This window comes from Setaria italica, chromosome IX, assembly GCF_000263155.2.
Source record: "Setaria italica strain Yugu1 chromosome IX, Setaria_italica_v2.0, whole genome shotgun sequence".
Lineage (NCBI taxonomy): Eukaryota > Viridiplantae > Streptophyta > Magnoliopsida > Poales > Poaceae > Setaria > Setaria italica.
This window is the reverse complement of record NC_028458.1, coordinates 43,230,804-43,253,561: the sequence shown is the minus strand read 5'-3', so window position 1 is coordinate 43,253,561 and position 22,758 is coordinate 43,230,804. Positions and strand designations below refer to the sequence as shown.

General features: G+C 45.1%; 3 protein-coding genes across 3 annotated transcripts; 1 reads left to right on the top strand and 2 right to left on the bottom strand.

The window, feature by feature from the left end:
- Positions 1-8,665: 8,665 nt before the first annotated feature.
- Positions 8,666-9,428, bottom strand: LOC101776221 (dirigent protein 21). The gene has a single exon (XM_004986864.3). It carries the CDS (start codon positions 9,311-9,313, stop codon positions 8,795-8,797), a length of 519 nt encoding a protein of 172 aa, XP_004986921.1. The 5' UTR covers positions 9,314-9,428; the 3' UTR covers positions 8,666-8,794.
- An 8,186-nt stretch (positions 9,429-17,614) lies between these two features.
- LOC101775819 (J domain-containing protein DDB_G0295729) lies at positions 17,615-19,634 on the bottom strand. Its single transcript, XM_004986863.1, has 2 exons — positions 19,577-19,634; positions 17,615-18,462 (listed from the first exon to the last, which is right to left on the bottom strand). The coding sequence occupies exons 1-2, from the start codon at positions 19,632-19,634 to the stop codon at positions 17,615-17,617; spliced, it is 906 nt and encodes a 301-aa protein (XP_004986920.1).
- Positions 19,635-19,732: 98 nt separating this feature from the next.
- Positions 19,733-21,241, top strand: LOC111258477 (serine hydroxymethyltransferase, mitochondrial-like). The gene is made up of 6 exons (XM_022829771.1): positions 19,733-19,831; positions 20,378-20,499; positions 20,641-20,666; positions 20,754-20,857; positions 21,029-21,133; positions 21,221-21,241. Exons 1-6 carry the CDS (start codon positions 19,733-19,735, stop codon positions 21,239-21,241), a joined length of 477 nt encoding a protein of 158 aa, XP_022685506.1.
- Positions 21,242-22,758: the final 1,517 nt, after the last annotated feature.

Sequence of the window (22,758 nt, the reverse complement as noted above, 5' to 3'; positions counted from 1 at the left end):
CCCATGTTGCGTCCCTAGAAATCGCCTCTATTTACAGCAGCGGATTGAAATATGGAACACCCTAGAAATTACCATTTCTAGAGGTAATATGGAACGTCCTAGAAATCACTATTTCTAGAGGTGGGGCCGTCTTACCAACTATCCCTAGAAATAGAACAATTTCCAGAGGCATTAACTCTAACAAATCGCTCTTGCAAATTGATTTTCAGGAGCGGTTTGCGAGGAGGAATGCCCTATAAATCCTCGCAATTTTCTAGCGGATTTCTAACACCAGGTTTGTATCAGAAGTCACGGTAATGAAAAGGCAAACACGCCATGGAGCATGTAAGGGCGTGATTGGTTTGAGGACCAGCCAAGCCTAGCTCGTTCCAGCCACAAACCTTTGATTGGTTGGCATTTGTACGGAGCTAGGCTAGCTGGAGAATATGATTGGTTGCCTGCTCAGCCGAGAAGTCTTTGGTGCACTGCCAGAGGCTTGCTATGAGGAAACAAGTCTTAACGCTTGTTATTGTCATACTTAAGTGGTGTTTTTATACATATTCTTATACTAACCTGCTACTTGGCATCTGAAATAATCCCATTTTTGCATATGCAATGTATTTTGGAGCATATTGTGTTTTTGCAGGAAATTGAACTAAATGGAGCATAATTGGATAAAGCCCAGAACAAGCGACGAACCAGAGAAAGACGAAAGCTAACAGGCCCAAAAATGGCCTAGGCCGATCGGTCTATGGAGGTCCTCTGGGCTCCTCTTATGCTCATTTTTGGCGAACACTTCTCCAAGATTATTTAAAGGGTAAGTTTGCAAAGATATGGCAAGATGAGTTCGTGGTCAAGCTAAGGGAAACTCAAGATTGGAAGGTCAGAAGGTCCGCAAAAGCAGTAGATCTTGCATGAGGCATATCTCCCTCGTCCGGTCCTCGATTGGGGTGAATTTGGTGCCTAAATTGTATGGCTCAAAAAGATCTACAACTTTCGTATAGAAAGTTTTGGCATTTGAGGCCGGGAAGGTAGAAAACTCTCCTAGGCCGATCGACCTGACCTGTTTTTGTCCCCAATCGACGTGCCCTTCGTCCCACGGTACCTCCATACTATAATACTCCGATATTTCATCGAGGATGCAAATCCATCCACCAGAACTCTATGAAACGTAGGGCATTCACCAAAGGGAGCTGACAACCGCCGCAAGTCTTTGGAGTTGTCTAGAAGATGGCTTAGGCCAGACCTAGCCACCATGGCCTCCCTGCGCGGTTATGCCATGGTGGAGATCATGAGCAGGAGTAGAGCATCGATGGTATATACTCACTCGGAGGTGATGATCTAAATACATCTATTATGTGAACAATGTTCTTCATGTCATCCGATCTGTTAGCGACTCAATGCCCCATTTTATGCTTTCTATCTATCGTGGATATACTTGTTCCTTGGTCTAATTCCTGATTAGAGTATCTAACATGCTTGGTGTAATCATGGTGATTAGATCTAGTATGTCGATCCTTCATGATAGCTAGAAATGTTCACCTGAGTTTGTGCCCTTAAACTGCCTGCGCTGATAGAGAGGATCGTGACAGGATCTGGCTTGTGTAAGGTGGGGATTTTCGGGAGGTTGACCGGAGGTAGTAGTTTAAAGATTGCTTTGGATGAGATGCATGATTTGCTTGCTTATTAGCTAGATCTACAACTAGAAGATGATAGGTCCTTGTTACTCATGGTTATGCTATCTCATATGAATCTGTGGATGTGATCAATCTATACTCGATCATTCATATCTATTATGTTTACCTTTATATGCAATCGATGCTTCATGTTAGGATTGGCTAGTTAGTTCGCTGCCGATCCACGGATTGATAAACCTTGAATGGAATATTTTAAGAAAAAAGATACGATGATTCGTGCACTGACGGTTCACAACTCGACGTGTTAACTACCGTCAACAACAAGCCTTTCCTGTGTATCTTGAGAGTCAGGCTCCCTTTTGCACCTGATGGGCTAGGCTAGCTACCGAGGCCAGGAAACCAATCACCACATCCTTGCATCGCGGGAGCCTAGCTGGGTGTAACACCTCGCTCCAAAATGTGCTTACGGCCTATCTCCTCACGTGGAATGGGCCCGCATACGCATAGCACCTCTCTTAGCCCCTATATGCGAGCAACCCCCTAAGTGTGTGGTTCACCTTTCTTCCCTGTCTTTCTCTTATCTCTTTCCCCTCTCTCCCTTATATTTCTTCTCCCTCTATCCTCTCATCTCTCTCTTTCATCTCTCCTAGCAACACTGACGCTTGCCTATAGGCTCAGGCAAGCCCCCACACTCGCGCGCGAGAAGTTCGCACCGATGGATTGGCGGGCGCGCGCGGACGGAAGCAGCAGTGGTTAATCTAATCCCACCGTGGAAACAATAGTTGGTTGCAAAATTCTATAACTCTCCTAGGAAACGCTAGTTAGGGAAAGCCACGAAAAGAAGTGTTTATGTGTGAGTTTGTTGTGAGATATTAAAAATTCATAAAAATAAAACCATGTGGGATGAAGAAACTTTTATATGAAAATTGTAATCCTTGACGAGATCTACAACTCTATATCTCTTAATTGTAAGTCACTTACATTCTCAAATATTCATATAAAGGTTCACCTATGTGCCAAAAAAGAATAAAATTCCCCATTTGTATGTGAGATAGTTAGGAGGGATTGTGCGAGGGTGAGTCATGGTTCGAATCATGAAAACCAGATGTTTGCATATTTCGAGCAAAAAAAAAAAACATGACTTGTGACTCATAGCCATGTAGCTCTGCACGTGGCAAGAAATTCAATTTTTGATAATTTTATGAAGCCCAGGTGGTATATTTTGGTAAATTTTTCAAATTTCTATCATGGCTAATGGCAGAAAAGTGATCTCATCTCTAACGTGTGTGATAACCCCTTGTGTAGCAGTTAGACAAGGATACGAATGTTATTAATTCGCTCACATTTTTTTTGTCAAAATATATATGTGCACTTTTGGAGTAGTAGATCGAATCGGCACATTACAATAACAAATACTTAGATAGCATTTCTATTGTCATGAATAATAAGCATTAATTGGTCATACAACGAAAAAAATACATATATCTCTAAACCAAGAAATCATGAAAAAACACCATATAAGGAAATTCATGTGCGTGTCATGTAGTCCACTGCTTTGCTTGTGTGTGCCACCCAAACTTGCTACTTGTGTGTTTGCCATAAGTGTTTACAATTCACCTAACACTACTAGAGAAACGACCTTTCGTCCCATACCTTTGTACCGATCACCTTTTAACTCGGTACTAATATTAGCATTAGTACCCGATCCAAATTTGGGGATCCCCGAAGCACCTTTAGTACCAGATTATAACATCACCAGGTACTAATATGGACCTAGTACCGATTATTTGACTAAAGGACCCCCTTTACTTTAGTAGTACCGGTTGCGAAAGCGGTACTAAAGCGGGGTTGAGCACCGGTACGGGGACTTCTCTAGCTGTGTAAACATCCAGAATTTTACCCTATCTCATTTAGCTTGCTCCTCATAGAAACCTTTGCTTTTTCCTCAAAATAGGTTGCTTATCATTTGGATCGAAGAAAATATTTAACTTCATGCGCCTCGGGTGTCTTGGTTCCAAACCTGGTGTGGACGATGACGCACCAACGCTTTACAGTTCTCATCTTCTTGCAGAGATGCAATACTAGATGTTCCAACAACAATATTGCCCGATGTATTTGCATGCCCTTTTAGAGTGTTTGCGCCACTGACGTTCAAATCACCTACCACGTCCACATGCTTAGTTGCTGGAGTTTGTGTCTCTGTTGCTATGACCGGCTGAAAACATCCATGGCAGCGAAGATTGAGATCTGCATGTAGCATTTGTTGCATGAAGTCCAAAATGTAAGATCTTGTGGGGGCGGACCCAGAAATTGGATGGGTCCAGTGCTGAAACAGTGTGTGAGTTGTGATCTGTGGACGAACTGGGCTGATATGGCCTGCGGGGCCTTCTTTTCTTAACTGGAGATGTCACAAAATGTAGCTGCCCTAAAGGGACGTTTTGGGCTGGACCCGGGCTGGAGCCCCCCCAGCCTACGACCTGGATCCACCCCCCTTTGTTGATTTAACTGAAGACCAATCTGGGCGGAGGTTTGATATGTCGATCTGCAGATGCTGCTGATCCTATAATTTGCCTGCTTAATCCCGCCTCGGAAGCACTAGTGCCCTTCTTTGCTTGCCGGAGAGCACTGCCTAGTCCTTTTGGATCATCTGGAAAGCACCCACTGTCTTGTTCTTATTGGGGGGAATCTGACGAGTCAGCTTGTATACTGTTTTTTCAGCATCTCATCGTCCATCGACATTGGCATAAAATATGATAGAATGCAAGTCGTTCTCACCAGCAATATACTCTTCATCGATGAAGCAAGATAGATGCTAAAGCTAGTGATGATCAGATCAGCAATGCCTTCAAGTGAGGGAAAGAGAGCCTTGAGGCGAATCTCTTGGCCCCTTCAAGTCCTTCGGTGCATGCTTTGATCTTCTCTGCAACGTCCTTTGCCTTGATGTGGCATCATCCTTGTTGCGCCCCATATACAACCCAAAAGAAAATAAAACCTGAAATCATGAACAGCACTGCCAATGTCAGATAAAAAAACTTAACCATATCCAGGATATAGTAAGAAATATAACTTTGAGAACTCAAACGTACACCAGTAGTGCCATAGGCTATCTCACCAAATTGTGAGGGTACAACAAATTGCAACATTAAAAGCTTGTTTACCAGGTTCATAACATCCCTAGCAGTTAGCACGCCACATCCATCCAAGTGCACATAAACAGACTTTTGTTCTAAATACAAGTATACAACCATCCCAAGCATTGTCACACAAATCCCTAGCGTGCAATAGGGATACTTCACCGACAACTCACATAGCCCCTTAACACACACTACACTAAATAATCAACTTTCTAACATATGAAGGGTTCAGCGATTTGCAGATATACATTCCTAGTAAAAGAAGTAAAGCCACCCATGCATATGATTGGAATGGTAACTGAAGAGAAAATACAACATAACCCCCAGCATTGAGACGACAGCGCGCTTCATTGATAATTGAAACAAACCCAAGAGATAAAAAAGGATATAACTGATTGAAGATACATAAACCTAGAATAAATATTGGGCACATATGTTAGCACTCGCAGATGACATGACATACAAATTAGTTTATAATGAACACTGCAATACTGAGCCTATATTACAATGTAGCTAGTTGGGTGGCTGGGCTCGCTATATCATAGCATGAGGGAGCCTAATTGCATATATAAAATTGTTCAGAAAGAGATAAGGAGTAATGGTGATGGGTGGGATCCCCCCACACCCAGCAGTAGCCTTGATTACATGCAACATGTGTGTGTTACATACATAGCAACTGCCTCAAGGAAACTACTCCATGCGTATCTTTGGCAAAGGATTTTCCATCAGAATTTGCTATACACAAAAACTATCAAGTGCAAATATAATAAGTGGATTTCGTTTAAGAGAGGCATATCAGGATCCATATATATATGGCAAGCATTTAACTTACTACCAATATTTTAAAGGGCATCCTACTTGGATCTAGATCTGAGCAAATGCGGCCCGGCCCGTGGCCTTTATAGGGATGGGCGTGGCGCGCATTTTGCCGGCTTAAAAAAAAATCTGGTGAGTCAAGACCGGCCCGATTATTTATTTATTTATTTATTTTCCAACTAAAAAAGATCGGGTGGCCCAGCCCAGTCCAAAAAGCCTAAAAAGGCTGACCCGAAAGTTGTTCGTGGGCAGGTTTGGTCACGTTTTTCCCCCCCGAAACATTCCGGTCTTTTTGCCAGCCTGGCCCGCATTTTGCTCAGGTCTACTTGGATCCCAGTCTTCTTGCCAATGCAACACTTCACCATATAAGTAAGGACTGCTAAAGTGTATCGACAATTTTGGCAGGCACGACTAATGCAAAAGAAGCTTGCATCACAATTCACATCGAACTGCCCTAGCCAAGGTCAGCATTCTCACACTCCACCGTTTCCCCCTCCTTATCTCCCCTCCTCCCATGCGTACACTATTCATTTGAGAGAGGCTAGCCAGGCTTGTCTCCCTCAGAATCGACGAGCAGCTGACAAGCGCACACCTGACCGATCTTCGCTGTTGGTATGAAACACACTCTGAATCATTCGTGTCAGCCTGTTCCAAGCTTTTTGTACTCATGAATCTAACACAGTTCATTTTGTGGCTCCAGCAAGTTTCTTGGCATTTATTACACCATGACTTCCCAAGATTGAGGTCTTATTCCCCATCTCTTTCTCTAGTACGCCTTCTCTGATTGAGCAACACATAGTAGTACCACATGCAAGATGATAGCACACATTAACATTTAGTCACACACCACAATAAAATCACACACAAACACATGAGCAATTGAGCAACAAACATTTAGCATCACACACACGCGCGCGCCCACGCATGCACGCAACACGTGCTGCATGGCTCGAAGCGGTGACATAAGCATTTGAGCACTTAGTATCACACATAATCTTACCAGTAGTTTTTGTAGCTCAATTCTGATATTGCGAGACTACATTGCATTGCAACGATGGTAAGACGGAGTACAACCCCCGCCTGCGTGTGGTCATTGTTGCGGGTGAGGTCATTGCCAAGGGGCAGAGGTCTGGCGGGACGATATTTGGCCACAGCCAGCGTTGGGGGGGGGCACGATTGTGGGCTGCTGACATGGGGTGAGGCCAGGCGGGGTGTGGCAGAGGTTGCACGGTGGAACCGCGCTTGTTGAGCCACCATGCATGGTGGAGGCTGGACGGTGCGCACTGGACGAGGCAGGGATGCCAGTGCTGAGGCAAGGCCATGGCTGTTGGGCCTCCACATGTGGTAGCGGGGAGGAGTAGGGCGCGCTAGGCTACCATTTGCGAGGCGGGCCCATAGGTCCACCAGCACGGGAAGAGGCAAGGTTCGCTGGCGCAAAGCAAGGCATGAAGGTGGGGGTGGTTGCCGGTTTGGGAGAGGTTTAGAAAGATGAAAGAGTGCCTGCATTGTGAGGACTGTTGACGCTCATTATTGATATACTTTCACCCCTGTTTATATTCAATAATGACATGAATTTAATACCTAAACTATTGATCACACCTAATAAACCAATCATTTTCACTTGTGCTTTGTATTTTGGAGGATATTCTGTTTTTGCAGGAAATTGGACCTAAAAGCATATTTTTAGATAAAGCCTTGAATGAGCAATGAACTAGACGAAGACGAAGACCAGTGGGCCCAGAAAGGGCCTAGGCTGATCATCCGATAGGGGCTCAGGCCGATCGGACTGGGGCTCCTTGGTCCCACCTCAAGCTCGTTTTTGGCAAGCAATCCTCCGAGAAGACTTAGGGACTAAGTTTGTGAAGATATGGCAAGGATCACTTCAGGATCAAGGAGGAATCAGAGAAGATCAAGTGAAGATTTGGACAGTTATTGAAGATCAATCTCATCCCGATACTATCGACGTGACAGGCCCACATACAAGTGAAAAGAAGACTCCAGAGCATAGAGGGAGACTTGGAGACGAAGCAGGAAGCGAGGGGCCAAAAAGAAGGCCCAGGCTGATCGGCCTAGGGGTTTCCTTTGCCCCCTCCCCTTCTAATTTTTTCCACGCGCTCTTTGAACTATAAATATGCCAAAAATCCACGTAGTTGAACCTCTGCCGGTGTGATCACCCTGCGAGGAAGGTCACGCTGGAGTTCTGGAGGTAAGAGTCATCACGATCAAGGTAGGATCCCGATGGTGATCTTGTGATGTACAATCATTCATGGTGAAGTAATAGATTTGTTCATGTTCTTAGCGATCTAAGTATTTCCTTTAATGGTTCTATGCTTTATCGAGTTTACTTGCTTTTCAATCTATGAATCGATGATAGATTGCTTAGGGTGTTCTTGTGGTCGTGATGACCAGATTTGCATGCCTGATCTACCTATGAGTTTGGCACGTTCTCTTGATCGTTCCCTTAACTTGCTTGCGCTGATAGAGGTGATAGTCATAGGATCTTTCTTGTGTAAGGTGGGGGGTTTCAGGATCTGAACTGGAGGTGTAGATTTAAAGATGCTTTTACTAGGATCATATCTGTGTTGCTTTGTTATCCATGCTCAGAATTACAACATATGCATAGTCTAGTTTGCTTTAGATTGGTTACCTCTACTCTATCAGATATCTGTCTGTATATGCTTAGTAGATTGGATCTGAATCTCTCGTAAACACCAAGTTAATGCTAACAATGCTAGTTGAAATAGATCTTGTGCTATAAGTTCCACGGATTAATAAACCTTGGGAGAATACTCCGAGCTGATCTGTATGCTTGCGGTTTGCAATTGGCGTGCTAACAGCCGTCAACGAGTACCCATTTCCATGTGTCCAAACCATCGCCATTCACAATTGCCACGTCAATGCGACCTCATCTCATAATGAGGCTAAAAACACCGGTTTTACCGAGTTTAAGGTGGCTTGGTATCTGATTTTAGATTCGAGGGAGAAAAATAGACTTTTGTGACGATTGAGGTAGGTAAATGGACTTTTTCCGCTTTGGACCGGCAATTCGGTAGCGGACTGCTGGCCGGGCCGTAGGTAGGTAGTGTACTTGTGATCACGTCAGAAATTAATCAATTCACACTCTCAAGTCTCAACTGTTATTTACAATACTACATTCCCCGATATTTTTTTTAAAAAAACATTGCTATCAAGTCGGGAACGCATTGAAGGTAGCTAGCTAGAGCTAATTCATCCACTGATCTTGACGTAGAGATCCATCTCGAAGACGACGGTGCCGGGCGTCGGGTTCCCGAACTTAGTCATGAGGCTGTACCCCCTCGCCCGCCGGAACCTCCCCGTGCCGCCCACCACGCCGCGCTCCACCACGGCCTTGCCGTCGGCACCGAGGTCGACGCGGCCGTCCACCACCAGCGTGCTGCCGCCGTAGTCCCCTTCCGTGAACGCGAGGCTCAGGATGGTGCACGACGCCGCGGGGTTTCCCAGGTCGGCCTGCACGAGGAACCCCTGCGCGCGGCCGAGGTACTGCGACGCCGGCTCCGGCCCCTCGCGGAGCTCGTCGTCGATCGCGCCGATGCTGCCGAACGAGGAGGAGTTGCTGCCCACGAGCGGCGGGGAGCCCGCGACGGTCTCGTGGATGTAGAGGTGGAGGTGGGTCATGCCATCGTCCGCGGCCGCCACGACCACGACTGTGATGGCCGTGGCGAGCAAGGCCAGGAAATGGAGGGTCCTCGGTGTTGCCGTGGACATGGCGTGTATCAGAAAATTTGTTGGATTGCAAACTGTTCATAGAATCATAGGGTCAAGCGAGGTTCTATATGGACACTTGGACAGACACTAGAACACTAGAGAGCGACACAAAGGATAGCCATGGAGTTGCAAGGTACCAGAAAGTCAGTAGAGGAGCAGGTTTGGCTTGGCGATGGGATTTTGTGTGCGACAGGAAGTGCTAGAAACTGATTGGTAGTCGTTGGAGAATATTTTTGTCATCTTTACCAACCGTGCGAGGTCAACAACTGCCACCACTATCTAGCTAGGTCTTGTGGTCCTACGCACACCTGCTGCTGCACCTACTGCATCCGACAAAGGTACCGTGTGTGCTGAGCTGAAAAACTATTGTATTCTGTCGTTGGCTCGCTCTTAAATTTACATAAATGTTAATAATGGAAATAAAATCTAGGCATTCATAAGATTATTAAACACTTGATGATCAGTTTGAAGCAAGCAAATCATCAAAAGTTCAGCATTTGTTGCCCCGAGATTTGCATCGACAGGTTGCATTTCACTCGACTGTTTCTCGGACCTGCTCAAGAACTTATTTGGAAAGAGAAGATGGCTCTAGCCTCTAGCTCATTCCTTCGGATTAACATGAACATCTTTGTGTGTAGTAGAACCATCTGGTGCCTGAATTCTATTTTCTCACCACTGTCATCCTTAAACCATGCTATTCATGTTCACGTGTCTTATCTCATTAAGCCTTTTCCTCACAGCAACCTCTAGCTTTTCCAACAAAATAGCCCGCATATAATCTAGATCAAAGGAACTCTTTATCCTTATGCGCAGGTCTCTTAAGTGGGTTGATTCCAAATATGGTGTGGAGGATGGCCTCTATACTAGATGTTTCAAGTTCCAACAACACAATATTGCTCAACATATTTATTTGCATGGCTTTTTAGAGGATTTCCACCACCAATGTTCAAATCACCAACCACATGCATCCACATGCTTAATTGCTTGAGTTTTGTTTCTGTTGCTATAAACGGCTGAAACTATCCAGCGCAGAGAAGATTGAAATTTGAATATTCTCTGTAGAATTCATACTGCACGTAGCATTTGAAAATGCATCATCCTCTGTTGATTGAATTGGAGACCTAGCTAGGCGGTAAAGGGGTGTGAGCGGAGAGGTTGGCTCTGTTAAACTGTAGATGCTGCTGATCCTTGCATTTGCTTGCTTAACAAAGTTGGGGAACCACTGATTGCATTTGCTTGGTTCAGGTATCTCATGTTGCAATATCCTTTGGTCATATAATGCACTTCTTTGTTTGTTGGATATATATATAGCACCGTCCAGGCCTTTTGGATCATCTAGAAAGCACCATTAAATAACGTAGCTAATCTGGATGGCTGCGTCCACAATATCATAGTGTGTGTGTGTGTGTGTGTGTGTGTGTGTGTGTGTGTGTGTGTGTGTGTGTGTGTGAGTAAGGCATGCGTAATAGTGCATATGTAAAAAAAAATTGTAGGTTCGGTATGGTTGAACTGGGGAGTCACTTGCCTTGCTTTCCCCTATTGTTTTTTTATTGGGGCTTGAGTAAAGCAGTAGCTTTCTAACTTCCTTGAGAATTCATATCTTCTGCACAAATACAAACAAGCACAAGTAAACACCACATAGAATTAGAGCAGTGAACAAAAAACAATCATCAATTTGACAATTTTAAGGCACATCGATCTTATTGTTGGATCACATTTTCAGATCAAACAGAATACTGTCCCTGAACTTTCACCGATGAGACTCCCCAGACATGACCTAGCTTATCTCACTGGCAAGTCGGCAACAATATTTAAGTTCTACTTGTAAATCGAAACTTGAACTTGTGCAACTGAACTGAGCCCACATTAGAAAATTGGCAGTTAATTAATGCTTGCTGGCAGATATGGACTCTTATACTACCTTACATATTTAAAGAAAGACATTTATTTGTGCATAGCAAATCTTTAGTGATATCAATACAGGTATACATGTTTGGAAAGCATGTGACCCACATAAGCACAGCACGGCTTGGTAGCACGTGCCATGCTTATACCGGCACGTTAAACAACGTTCATCCCAATGCCAGTCCGCTAAACCCCATCGGCCTGTCCCGACATCCTAACTCCGCATATAAAACATGTCTAGTCGGCTTCTCCCAACCCTAGCTGCCCCTCATTTTCACCCTCCGGCCTACCCCAGTAGTTGCCGGTCGCCGCTTGTCGCCCACCACTCCATCCCCACCTTCACTAGCCACCACCCCTCCCTTTCCCTCTAGGCATCCACCGCGCGACTGTAAGAGCATGAGAGAGCCTTGGAGCTCGGAGACCAGTGGTGAGTTGCCGAGCCCAGGCATAGAAGCTGTGGGTGCAGGGTAGACCTGAGACTTTTTGGCTTGCTGGGATTTGGTCCGCCCACACGGTTACTATGGGACCGGCCGTGGGCAGTGAAAATTAAGCCCGAAAAAATTTCGTGCCAGTACGAGCCCATCCAGACAATTTATTTAATTTATTTTTCAAATTTTTAATTAAAAAAGAATGGGAAACCTGTGTCCAGCTCGAGACCGGCTTGAAAAATTGGCCCCGTGACGTCCATGGACGGTTGTGGGCAAAAAATTTTGGCCCGAAACGAACCATGATTTTTTTGGACCGGCCTGGCCAGAAAAATGCTCAGGTCTAGTGTAGGGAGATGGACTAGAATTCCGATTTTGTGCTTGGAGTACTCGAGCCTCCAACGCTCGATGGGGGTGCTCCTTCCAATAAGCTTCCTTAAATAGAACCTTATTGTGCACATACCCCACTTTCGATGGCAAAGCTGATTTGCCCCCGCGCGCCAATGTGCTTCCTGGCGCGTGACAGTAGCAGCGAGCGGCTGGGGTGGGTGGGTGTGTGTGTGTGGGGGGGGGGGGGGGGGGGGTGTCCACGCCCACGAGCAACTACTGCTGCCCCGTGCAGACTACAGCGCTATGCGCACCCGCCTGTATCCTATATTTTTTCTTTCTCTTTCTCATTTTGTCGCTTTCAATTATTTATTTAATACTATTTGTACTCAAGTAAATATCATTATGCATATAAATTATATGCATAAGTTGCTTGACAACATTCATGTAAAAGTTATGACGACTAACGTTACATGTATAAATTGTGTATATCATGTGTGTTTCAAATTTTATCACGTAAGTTGTTATTAGGAAAAGATTATGCGCATGAATTGGGTGTATAAGTTACAACTTTCTAAAAATAAAAATGCAAAGTTACCCTTTTAGAAATTGTATGCATAAGTTTTGCATGCATCAAAGTTGTGCTAAAATCTCAAAAAAAATTGATAGTAAAAAATTATGCATCGAAGTTATGTGTACAAGTTATAACTTTTCAAAAATAGAAAATTGCAGGAATTAAAATTTCCCAAAAATGGAATCGATGGCTAGATGGCTCCCTGGCGCACGCTGGTTAGCAAGCCCCACTTTTGATTAATAATAACTAGGCATGGTCCGAACCAGCCAAATATTTTCCTTCCCCTTTTCCTTTTTTCTCATGTTTCCCAACAAAGTATTTTTAGGATAACTTATTTGTGTGTATTAGATTATATATTTTAAATTTTATATAAAAATAAGGTGATCTATTTGTTCAAAACTTATTTGAACGAGTTAGAATTTAGAAAGCGGAACCGGTGCCCATTGCCCACCGGGGCAGAAGCCCAACGCCTCGAGACAACAGATGCGTGGACAAGGCTATGGTGCCCACTGTCCAATGAGAGAGGCTGGTCATAGGGACGTGTGGACAAGGCTATGGTGCCCTACCCGCTGCCCAATGAGAGAGGTTGCTCCTAGGTGGGATTTTGCGGAAGCTGAGGCAAGGATTATTATATTCAAATTAAAAAAGGATTCTACACAAACAAAACAGGGAGTGGGGGAGAGCTCCACGTAACCCCCTCATCGTCTCCCTCGAGGCGACGGGAGGGACTCCACACCAGCCACCAAACCACATCCCGCCCATGCAAATCGACAGCCGCCACCGCCGGCCAGTGGACGTTCGCCCTTTCCCTCCCTTCCGTTTCCTCTTCCTCCTTTATGCTCCAGGTGCACAGCTATGGGAACGGCCATGCCAGTGGCTGTCCGATGACGCTCGTCCTCGGGTCGCCAAATCCAGGGTTCCCATGTATGGATCTACTTAGTGGTGGCATGGCTGGGCTGGGCTGCGCTGTGACCATTTGTGCCAACCCTTTCTTCCTCCTCTCTCAGATCTGGGTGTCCATTCATGGAATTGGTGTCTACTCAACTCTATCCTACCAACCATTGTCAGATCCGACCACATGTGGCCCAGCTCCGGCCTCTTTCTTGCTGAGCAGCTTGCGCTTGGAGTGCTGCATGGTGCCTAATGTGGCCGGTGCAGTGACCATTGGCGCGTGTGCCTCTCGCGGGTGCAGTTCGGTGCACCACTGCCTCTAGGATGGGCGAGACTCCCAATCACTCATGGAGTCAATTTGAGCTCAAGTAGTCGGTGGAGGTGCAATGGTTGCCATGGCTATTGCGTTCTCTATGGCGCTTTTTAGTGGCGACTTGGATGCAGCGGCAGCTCCTGTGTAGTGAAAGGTCCATGCTCGTTGCGTGGGGTGACCAGCCTTTGCATGGCTCGCCTCAAACGCAGCCCCTATTCTATGCAATGAAAGCTCTGTGCTCGGCGCGCGGGGGGCGTCTCACCTTCGCACGATCATCATGGTGTTCATCATCATCTGCATCCAGCCTCACTCGCGATCTCCATGTTATTGGGAGATTTGGGTGTCTTCTTTGTGCTCTTGTTCCTGCAGGTTGACAACTTGTTTTCCTGTTGTTGGCAGCTTCTGTGGTCTGGTGAGACCACTGCTGGTGCCTCTGCTTTGTCGTCGTGCTCCTTGTTGATGGTGTCATCAAATCAAATGCCGGGATGACTCTCTCTCTCTCTCTCTCTCTCCATGATTGTCAGCATTCCCCCTTCTTGGGTTCCTCCCCTTGAAGGGCGTCAGATGGTGGCAAGTGGAGCCCGGATGCGCTGTGAACGGTGTTGCCTTCAGCTTCAAGGGAGATCATCATTATTTCCAGCAACCTCTGGTCCTCCTCCGTTGGGCGGTCCCTTCATCCTTTGTAGATTCCTCCCCTCGTTGGATGTTGGAAGGGTGACAACAGTGCGGCGCATGGATGATGGATGATTGGAAATGCATTGGCCTAAGCTTCTCAGAGTGTGTGTGTGTGGGGGGGGGGGGGAGGGGATGGCTCAGCAGCAGTCGGCAGCTGTTTGGCAAAATGGTTGCAAGTAGGCTCGCTTCTTCAGGATGGAGTCTTGTTTATCATGATCTCCCTCTTGCTGTTCTTTTCTTCTGCGCCGTTTGTTTGGGTTTCTGGTCGCCCTCTTGTGTCATAGTCTTTGTTGTGCTGCACTTGCCGCTGTTTATCTTATAGCAAAAACCTTGCGTATTATATAATTGTTCAGGTTGGCTTTTTGCCCGCCGTAATTCCTTAAAAAAGGATTTAGTTAGATCTATGGCCGGTGTAGAGAAGATATATGCAACACATGTGAGATTTCATGCTTATTGTTTATTTTTTTCAATAGCTTGGGTTTTGTTGGAAGTTTGAAAAGATTCAAATTTCTAGTGGACTTTTAAATGAGCATAAAAATTGGGATATTATGCATGAATCTCAACTACCAGATGATAGGAAATGCCCTTGCTGACCATGGCATGAGCGACATCATTCCCAGCGTGCTGCTCGTCCTGGTGGCTCTTGGAGCTGAGGAGAGTAAAATATAGTCCCTCCGTCCCAAATTGTAGGTCATTTTGACTTTTCTAAGTCCATAGTTTTTGTTATGCACCTAAACATATAGTGTAGGTCTAGATGTATAATAATATTTATGAACTAGAAAAGCCAAAACGACCTGCAATTTTGACTAGTTGAGACTGAAGCTGCAGGACAGGTTTAGTACATGGCTGAACTCGTCGGTAGGGAAACTGACGTTGCACAAGCTGTGGGCGAGGGCCTTGATGCTGTCCTAGGTGATTGTCATGCCACTTGATTGAGGTTCCGGTATTCAGCCTCTCTCTAATCAACTTGGTGGAGTTGGTTGTTGAGCGTGAGTCACTCCACTATGCCAAAAATGATTGATACTTGGCACTTGGCTTTTTTAGAACTAGCAGGCCTCTTGCTGCCCAGCAGCACAAAGACTCCGGGGTCTGGTCCTTTTATTACCATACCACCAGCGCAGATAAGCTTCAAATTTTGTAGAAAAATGACGCTAAGGAACCATGTTCCATTTTACCTCAAATCATGAAAGTACATAAAAGATTCACATGTTTATTAGGTATAATTATCACTTTATTAAAACTTTTGGTGAAAACAAAATTTAATATTATGTAAAAAATGTTCTAAAAATTCTATAAACTAGCATGGAATCATTTTATGAGCACAAAAACTTAATGTAATAATTTTAATACATTTCAGAAGAATTAGACTATATATTGTTTACAAATGGATACATTAGTGTTTTGATATAACTAAAGGCAAATTTTGAAGCTTGTGAAGTAACTTGCCAAAAACATTTATCTTATATATCCCAATATAATTTTTACATGTAATAGACTATGTGTGTGTATTATCGTGTAGGAGTTTCAAGAATTTTCGAAGAAATTTACTAATTACACTCAAGTATTTGATATTTAATAAAAGATGAAAATTATTTGTGCTGGTGAGTGGTTAGGTCTCCCGCACAAACTACCAGCCAGCACATATCATTTCAATATACAGATTTGCTATTTATATGTTGACTGATTTTTAAGAGAAATTTGTTAAATTTTTTGTGTTGCAGATAATGTCGTAAACATTATTATGTTATGTTTAAAATTGTTTCCTAACTTTATATAGGAGGGAATATAATTTTTTTCTTATATTCCAAATGCTAATTTATGATGTTTCAAACACTATTCTTGCATGTTACATAATACTTCATGTTCCAGCCATATGAAACATGCAATGGAGGATATAACACCTGCAACATCACAGAACAACATCCGCAACACTATAAAGTTTGATATATTTTATTCTAAACATCTATCAACATTTAAATAGATATTTCCATCAATATATCGCGCTAGGGACAACCGAAATTTGTGGCTGCCCCCTCTCTCTATGGCCACACGTATCCGACAACAGCCAGCGGAAAGCGGCAGACGCTGAGAGCTAGCTCCGTTGGGCAGCGCACTATAGGCGCGTTTGGTTGGTAACCAACGCGTGCCACAACTTGCCGCGCCGCAAATACGACGTGCTGCAGTGTCCTCTGGCTGGCGCTCCGCGCAGCTTAGGCGCACAGCATGAACGCCATGGCTGGCTAGTTCAATTTGGGCGCAGCACGCCGAAAGTGGGGCGAACGTTTCGTCCGCCGCACCATAAGCGCCGCCGCTGTTGGGGCGGGCGCATGTAGGCAGCGGCCAAAAAGGCCCTAGTGTGCGGCGTGCGGGTGGGCGAGCTCGGGCCAGCGCGGGCGGGCGGCAAGTGGCACAGGGGAGCCATGCACAGGCGAAAGACTAGGTTAGTCACTAACAGTTAGGCCTGACGGCTCAAGTTACTGACTCAAAGTTAACTGCACTTTGATTACTGCATGCCTTCCACATCACCACATATATATCACCTCTCTGGTTAAAGCCTTCAGGAGTCAGGACGGGAGCGGACAACAAAGCTAGGTATTGTGATTAGGCTCTATTTATTAGCTCGCAAGTTGCTACGACAATCCACAAGCTAAAACAAACCGGGCCTAAGAAAAATAGCATAGTAACCGTTCCTATATTTCTACGGCACTTATTAATGAGCAGGTGTTGTGTCGTATTTAGTTATATTGCAAACGTTAAAATACACACGTGAAAAAAATAGGAGGGAATTCTCAACATAGATTAGCAGTTCCATTATCTCGGAGGCAATTAAGTTTTAAGTCTACTGAGATGAAAACAGATATCAAATTAACGCAGATCCTAATGAACACTTTAATTAAAAGCTATCGCTGAGAAACTACAGTACAGCATATTGCATCATATATCCATTTAAAGTCACATAAAAGTTTAATACTGGAATAAAATACACGCGTTCACATGCATGATTATAGTCCGATGTTTCTATAACCTGCTGAAGAACTTTGGAAAGCGAAGCTGGGTCTAGCCCATGTTGTTCCCGTACATGTTTCTTATCTCATTGAGCCTTCTTACCACAGCAATCTTTCCTTTCTCTAACAAAATAGCTTGTACCTGTTTCATCTGCATCGAACAAACTCTCTACGTGTCTTGGGTGGTTATGCGGAGGATGATGAACCAACTGCAGGACCTTCAGCCATAGTTTTCTTCATCTTCTTAGTAGTTCCAACAGATGTCGTCTTTGCACGCTCAGTTGCTGGAATCACTATCTCTGTTGCTAGGAACGCCTGATTGCATCCAGCGCAGCGGAGGTTGAGATTCAGATATTGCCTGTAGTACTCGTATTGCATGTAGCATCTGTTGCAGGAAGTCCAGAATGTAACAAGGTCCTTTCCTGGTGATTGAACTGGCGCCCGCTTATGGTGTGTGGGCTGAGGCTGAACCTGCCGGACTGTAGATGCTGCTGCTCCTGCCATTTGGTTGCTTGATCCTGCAGTAGAAGCAGCAGCATTATTGGCTGCAAAATTGTAGAACTTTCTGGCAACACCTGGAGAAGCACTAGTTTTTCTTGGCTGGGGCGTCAGGTGTGGCAATATCTTTTGGTCATACTGTGCTCTTCTTTGTTTGTCAGATAGCACTTTATAGGCCTCTTGGACCAAATGGAAAGCACCATCAGCACCAACTGACTTGTTCTTATCCGGGTGGGTCTGAAGAAGCATCTCCCTATACTGTTTTTTCAGCGCCTGATCATCCACGGACATTGGCACAGATAGGATAGAATACCAATCCTTCTCACCAGCAATCTTCACCATCGAAGCAAGGTATATACTGAAGGTAGTGATCATCTGAGTAATGCCTTCAAGTGTGGGAAAGAGAGCCTGAGCCTTGAGGGCAAATCTCTTGGCCCCTTCAAAGTCCATTGATGCATACTTCTTTTCAGCAATATCCTTTGCTCTGACAGCCTCATCCTTGTTGCATTCCATGTCCAACCCAAAGAAATAAATACCTGAAATCATAAAAAGCACTGCCAAAATGTCAGATTCAAAAACTTACTAATCGTTATTCAGAATATAGAAGGAAATATAACAGTATGAACTTAAACAAACCAGTAATCCCATAGGTTACCTGACCAAATTCTGAAGTTTACAACCAATTGCAGAAACAAAAGCTTGTTAAAAAAATACAAGATTCACAGGTATAAATATATAATAATGCCCTGGCATCAAACACAGCACTAGTTATTATCGCATTCTGGACCACTCCATCAAATTATAATGGAATAGTTAGGAATCCGTTAGAAATACAAGCGTGCCCAACATGCATGGGAACTGTAGTTACCATCCCTGGCTGTTAGCATGCATGCCACATGCATCAAAGTGCAAATAAACAGACTTTTGTTCTAAATACAACCATCCCAAAGCATTCTCACACAAATCTAACGTGCAACAGGGAGACTTAGCATCACGAAGAACTGATATAGCCGTTTAAAACACTAACTAATTAAATAATCTACTTTCCAATGTATGAAGGGTTCAATAAATTTTACAGATATATACAGAATCCTAGTTAAAAAAAAGCCACCCATGCATGCAATGATAACTGTAGAGAAAATACAACACAACACATTAACAGCTAAGCACCTAGCATCTGGACGGCTTAACTTCATTGACAATTGAAACAAACATCATGCAACCCCCATAGAGAAAAATGTATATATTGACGATACATAAACCCAGCATTAATATTTGACACATATGTTATGTTAGTACTCACAGATGACATGGCATATCTCTACTACTTAAAACAAGTGAAAAGGGTTTTTTTTTCATACATCTCCTTCCGCTCCGCTCCGTGACCCTCGCTCCAGACGATTTGCACCGTCCGCTCCACGGATCCCTCCTCCACCGTCCGCCCCTATGCGGTTTCTTCCGAAGAAAATAGATCGCGAGCCCTCCGATCCCTCCTCCTGCCCTCCATTGTCCGCTTCCTCCTCCTGCGATCCCTCGGCTCCTGCTGCCTCTCCTTCCCCACCACCCCCGCAGCCCCACCCTTGCCGCCTCCCCTTCTCCACCCAAACCCTAATGCGGGTCCTCCTCCTCCCCGATGTACACCGCTCGCACCTCCGTCCTCCATCCTCTCCACATTCATCTCCGCTCCATCCATGGAGTCGCTTGCCATCCTCCACATCAGGCCCGCCGCTCTCCCTCCTCATGCGAGGCTACGCCTCTCGCACCAGCGCGCCGCGGAAGAGGAAACCCTCGCCTCCGACGCACACCATGGTGGAGACTCGCCGAAGCTCCGCCACCGCGGCCGCTAGGAAGCGCCCATCCCTGTCGCCATCCTCCTCATCCGTGCCTCCCCCGAAGAGGCCCAAGGTGAGCACGCCAGCCCACTGTGGATCGAAGAATCCCGCGTCGCCGCCTCTCGATTTGACCCACCGGCTAAGCGATCTGAACTGTGACCCTAACCAGGCGGAGGACCCGGCGTTGCCGACGGCGTCCGAGCCGGGAGGGCCGAGGAGGATTCTACGGCTGCGGCCCCGACGAGGAGCGCCGGTTCGGCGGGGGTAGCAGCACAGAAAGGGGCGGTCTTTGCAGGCGTTTCGGGTGCTAGGGTTTGGTGCGATGGGTTTGGAATCGAGCTCATGGGGTTTTGATGCTTTGGTGCAGATCAAGGAGCGGATAAGCCAGCTGCTGCAGCGGCCGAGAGTTCGAAGAGGAGGAAGGAGCTGGAGCAACAGCAGCCTGCGGTGCCATGGGCGAAGCTGCTATCCCAGTGAGGGTTATCCGCCGTGGTCTCTATTTCCTTCAGTCATCTTTTCTAGACCTACTTCTTCAGTCATATGCAGTTGTTGCAATGTTGGATTATATTATATTCTTTGTTCTCATTGAATTGTGTCTATGTCAAAATGTTTGATGCAGGGGCTGGAGCTTATCCCGTCGGAGAATTTCACGTCGGTGTCAGTGAAGCAGGCGGTGGGTTCTGTCATGACCAACAAGTACAGCGAGGGGTACACCGGCGCAACATACTACGATGGGAATGAGTAAGGCCATGTTCTATCAGTTGTCATTGTTGGGATTGTTTCAGTGGAAACACACATGTTTGCAAGAGAAATCGAATTGCCGTTTGCGTGAATCCATGGATAACCTGAATTGGTTGTTGTTCTGGTTTTTCTTGGTTGCAGATACATTGATATGGCCGAATCCTTGGGTCAGAAATGTGCTTTGGAGGCTTTCCGCTTGGTCAGCTCTTAATAACCAATGTTTACCTCTACAGTGAATGTGCAACCTCTATCAGGTTCACCTGCCAACTTTGAGGTATACACCGCCCTATTGAAGCCGCATGAAAGGATCATGGCTTTGGATCTTCCTCACGGTGGGCATCTTTCTCATGGTTACCAGGTACATGGATCTGGATTTTACTTTATCTCCTTACTGTTTTTATTTAGAGGTAGCATACAAGCATGAATGTGTCCTTTGTTGCTTGTTTTCCTTGCTAGCCTTGCAGATGGTTTAATCTTTATGGTTGTAGTACATAAGAAAAAGCAAGGACTAAGGTATATCACTATGCAGGTTATGTATGATTTTGAGGACAAGATCAACACTGCCGTCTTTCTAGGTCTGCAAGGTGGGCCTCATAACCATACCATTAGTGGCTTGGCTGTTGCACTTAAGCAGGTTTGTGCCAGTTATGCTGTTTCATATTATCTTTAATTCATATTGTTTTCCTTTGTCTAAGGCTCTCAGTGGTTGATTGTATTTCAGGCAACTACCCCAGAGTACTGAGCTTATCAAGAGCAGTATCAGTAACTCTGCTAGATTTGCACAAGTATGCTTACTTAATATGATGATTAGCTTGTTTGTTGTTTGTATTAGTAGCAGCTTTTAGGAAAAGCAAGAAGGGACAGACCGTTCTGACCTTTAAGGTAAGATCCCATTCTGCCTTGCATCAACAGAAATAAGTTCATGCTCCTTTGTGTATCTGCTCCAGGTTTCCAGTTCAATCTAATACATACTGAAGCTTTATTTCACTCCGCCCGCTGACGCCAACCACCAAGCACTATCATAGGAACGGCCTCACCTTCAATTATTTTCTCGACAGCCGTGGCCGGGTCACCACCATTGACACGCTCCGGGGCGGCACGAGCGAGACAATGCTCGACGGGCTGTGTCACGGAGGTCACTGCCATCAACGCGCTCCCATCGAGTGTGGCGGGGAAGAGCGATTCCCATTTGAAAATAGAGGTCCGTATCATAGTGAAAAGCTAATTAATTTTGCTACATTCTTGTTCCCTTCGATCTCTGTTGATTAATCGAGAAACGCATTCCTCTTCAGTGTTCATGAGTGAGTATATATTGTGAAGCCCAGTCCATGTTATTGGTTCGAAAATAGGTTAGTGCACGTTATTGGTTCACGTTGTCGAGCAATGCCCAATCCATTATTCATTTGATTTTTCTGCTGATGCGGGGAGGTTCCTGATCAATAGATGGATGGGGACACCAATGTGCCAGCACCATTGTTGCTGTTGGTGACCTCGGCTTTCCCTCTTTCTCTTTTTCTGAGAAAATAGAGATGCCCAACAAAGAATGACTTTTACATGGCCTTTTGTCCTTCACCTTTCTGCAGGGCTATGCAGGTCATCTCAAAGTAGCAGGAATTTCATCGTGCTGCATCTTATCCATGTTAACCTTGTTGCTTGCCCATGCCATCGTACTCCTCCTAACAGATTCCCTGGAATGACTAAATATGCACTCCTAGAAAGCGTATGCAGCTGCGCGTGCATGGTAAAGGGGACTGCTGTTTACCTATTAGCAACTTCCTGCATCTATCTGTCATTGACCGAGAAATACTAAAAATGGAGCAAAAGAGCTGTAATTGAACCCAGGAGGTCAGGACCTGTTGAGACAGGAACACTCACCACTATGATAAACCTTGTTGAGTGCTTACTAGGGGCATGTAATTTTTTCAAAGAGGTCTAATTAAGAGTCTTGTTGCTCATGTTGGTTCGGTAAGTATAAGTACAGTTACTTACCAGATGATAGTATCAATATTCAATATGGAGGTTCACAATAGGAACATATGTTTAATGTTATGATTTCTCTCACTATAGGTTAACTTCATAATTGTTTGAATATCTAGTTGATGTTATTTTATTTGACTACGATCTCAGCTCGTAGCAAAGCAAGTTTGGTTAGCTAGTGTTGCATCTCTCTGTCTCTAGTTTGTGCTTATTTTTCAGTTGACTGTTCAAATGTAGTTGCTGAGCAAATCTCTGGAAGGGACCACATCCTAGATTCATTTA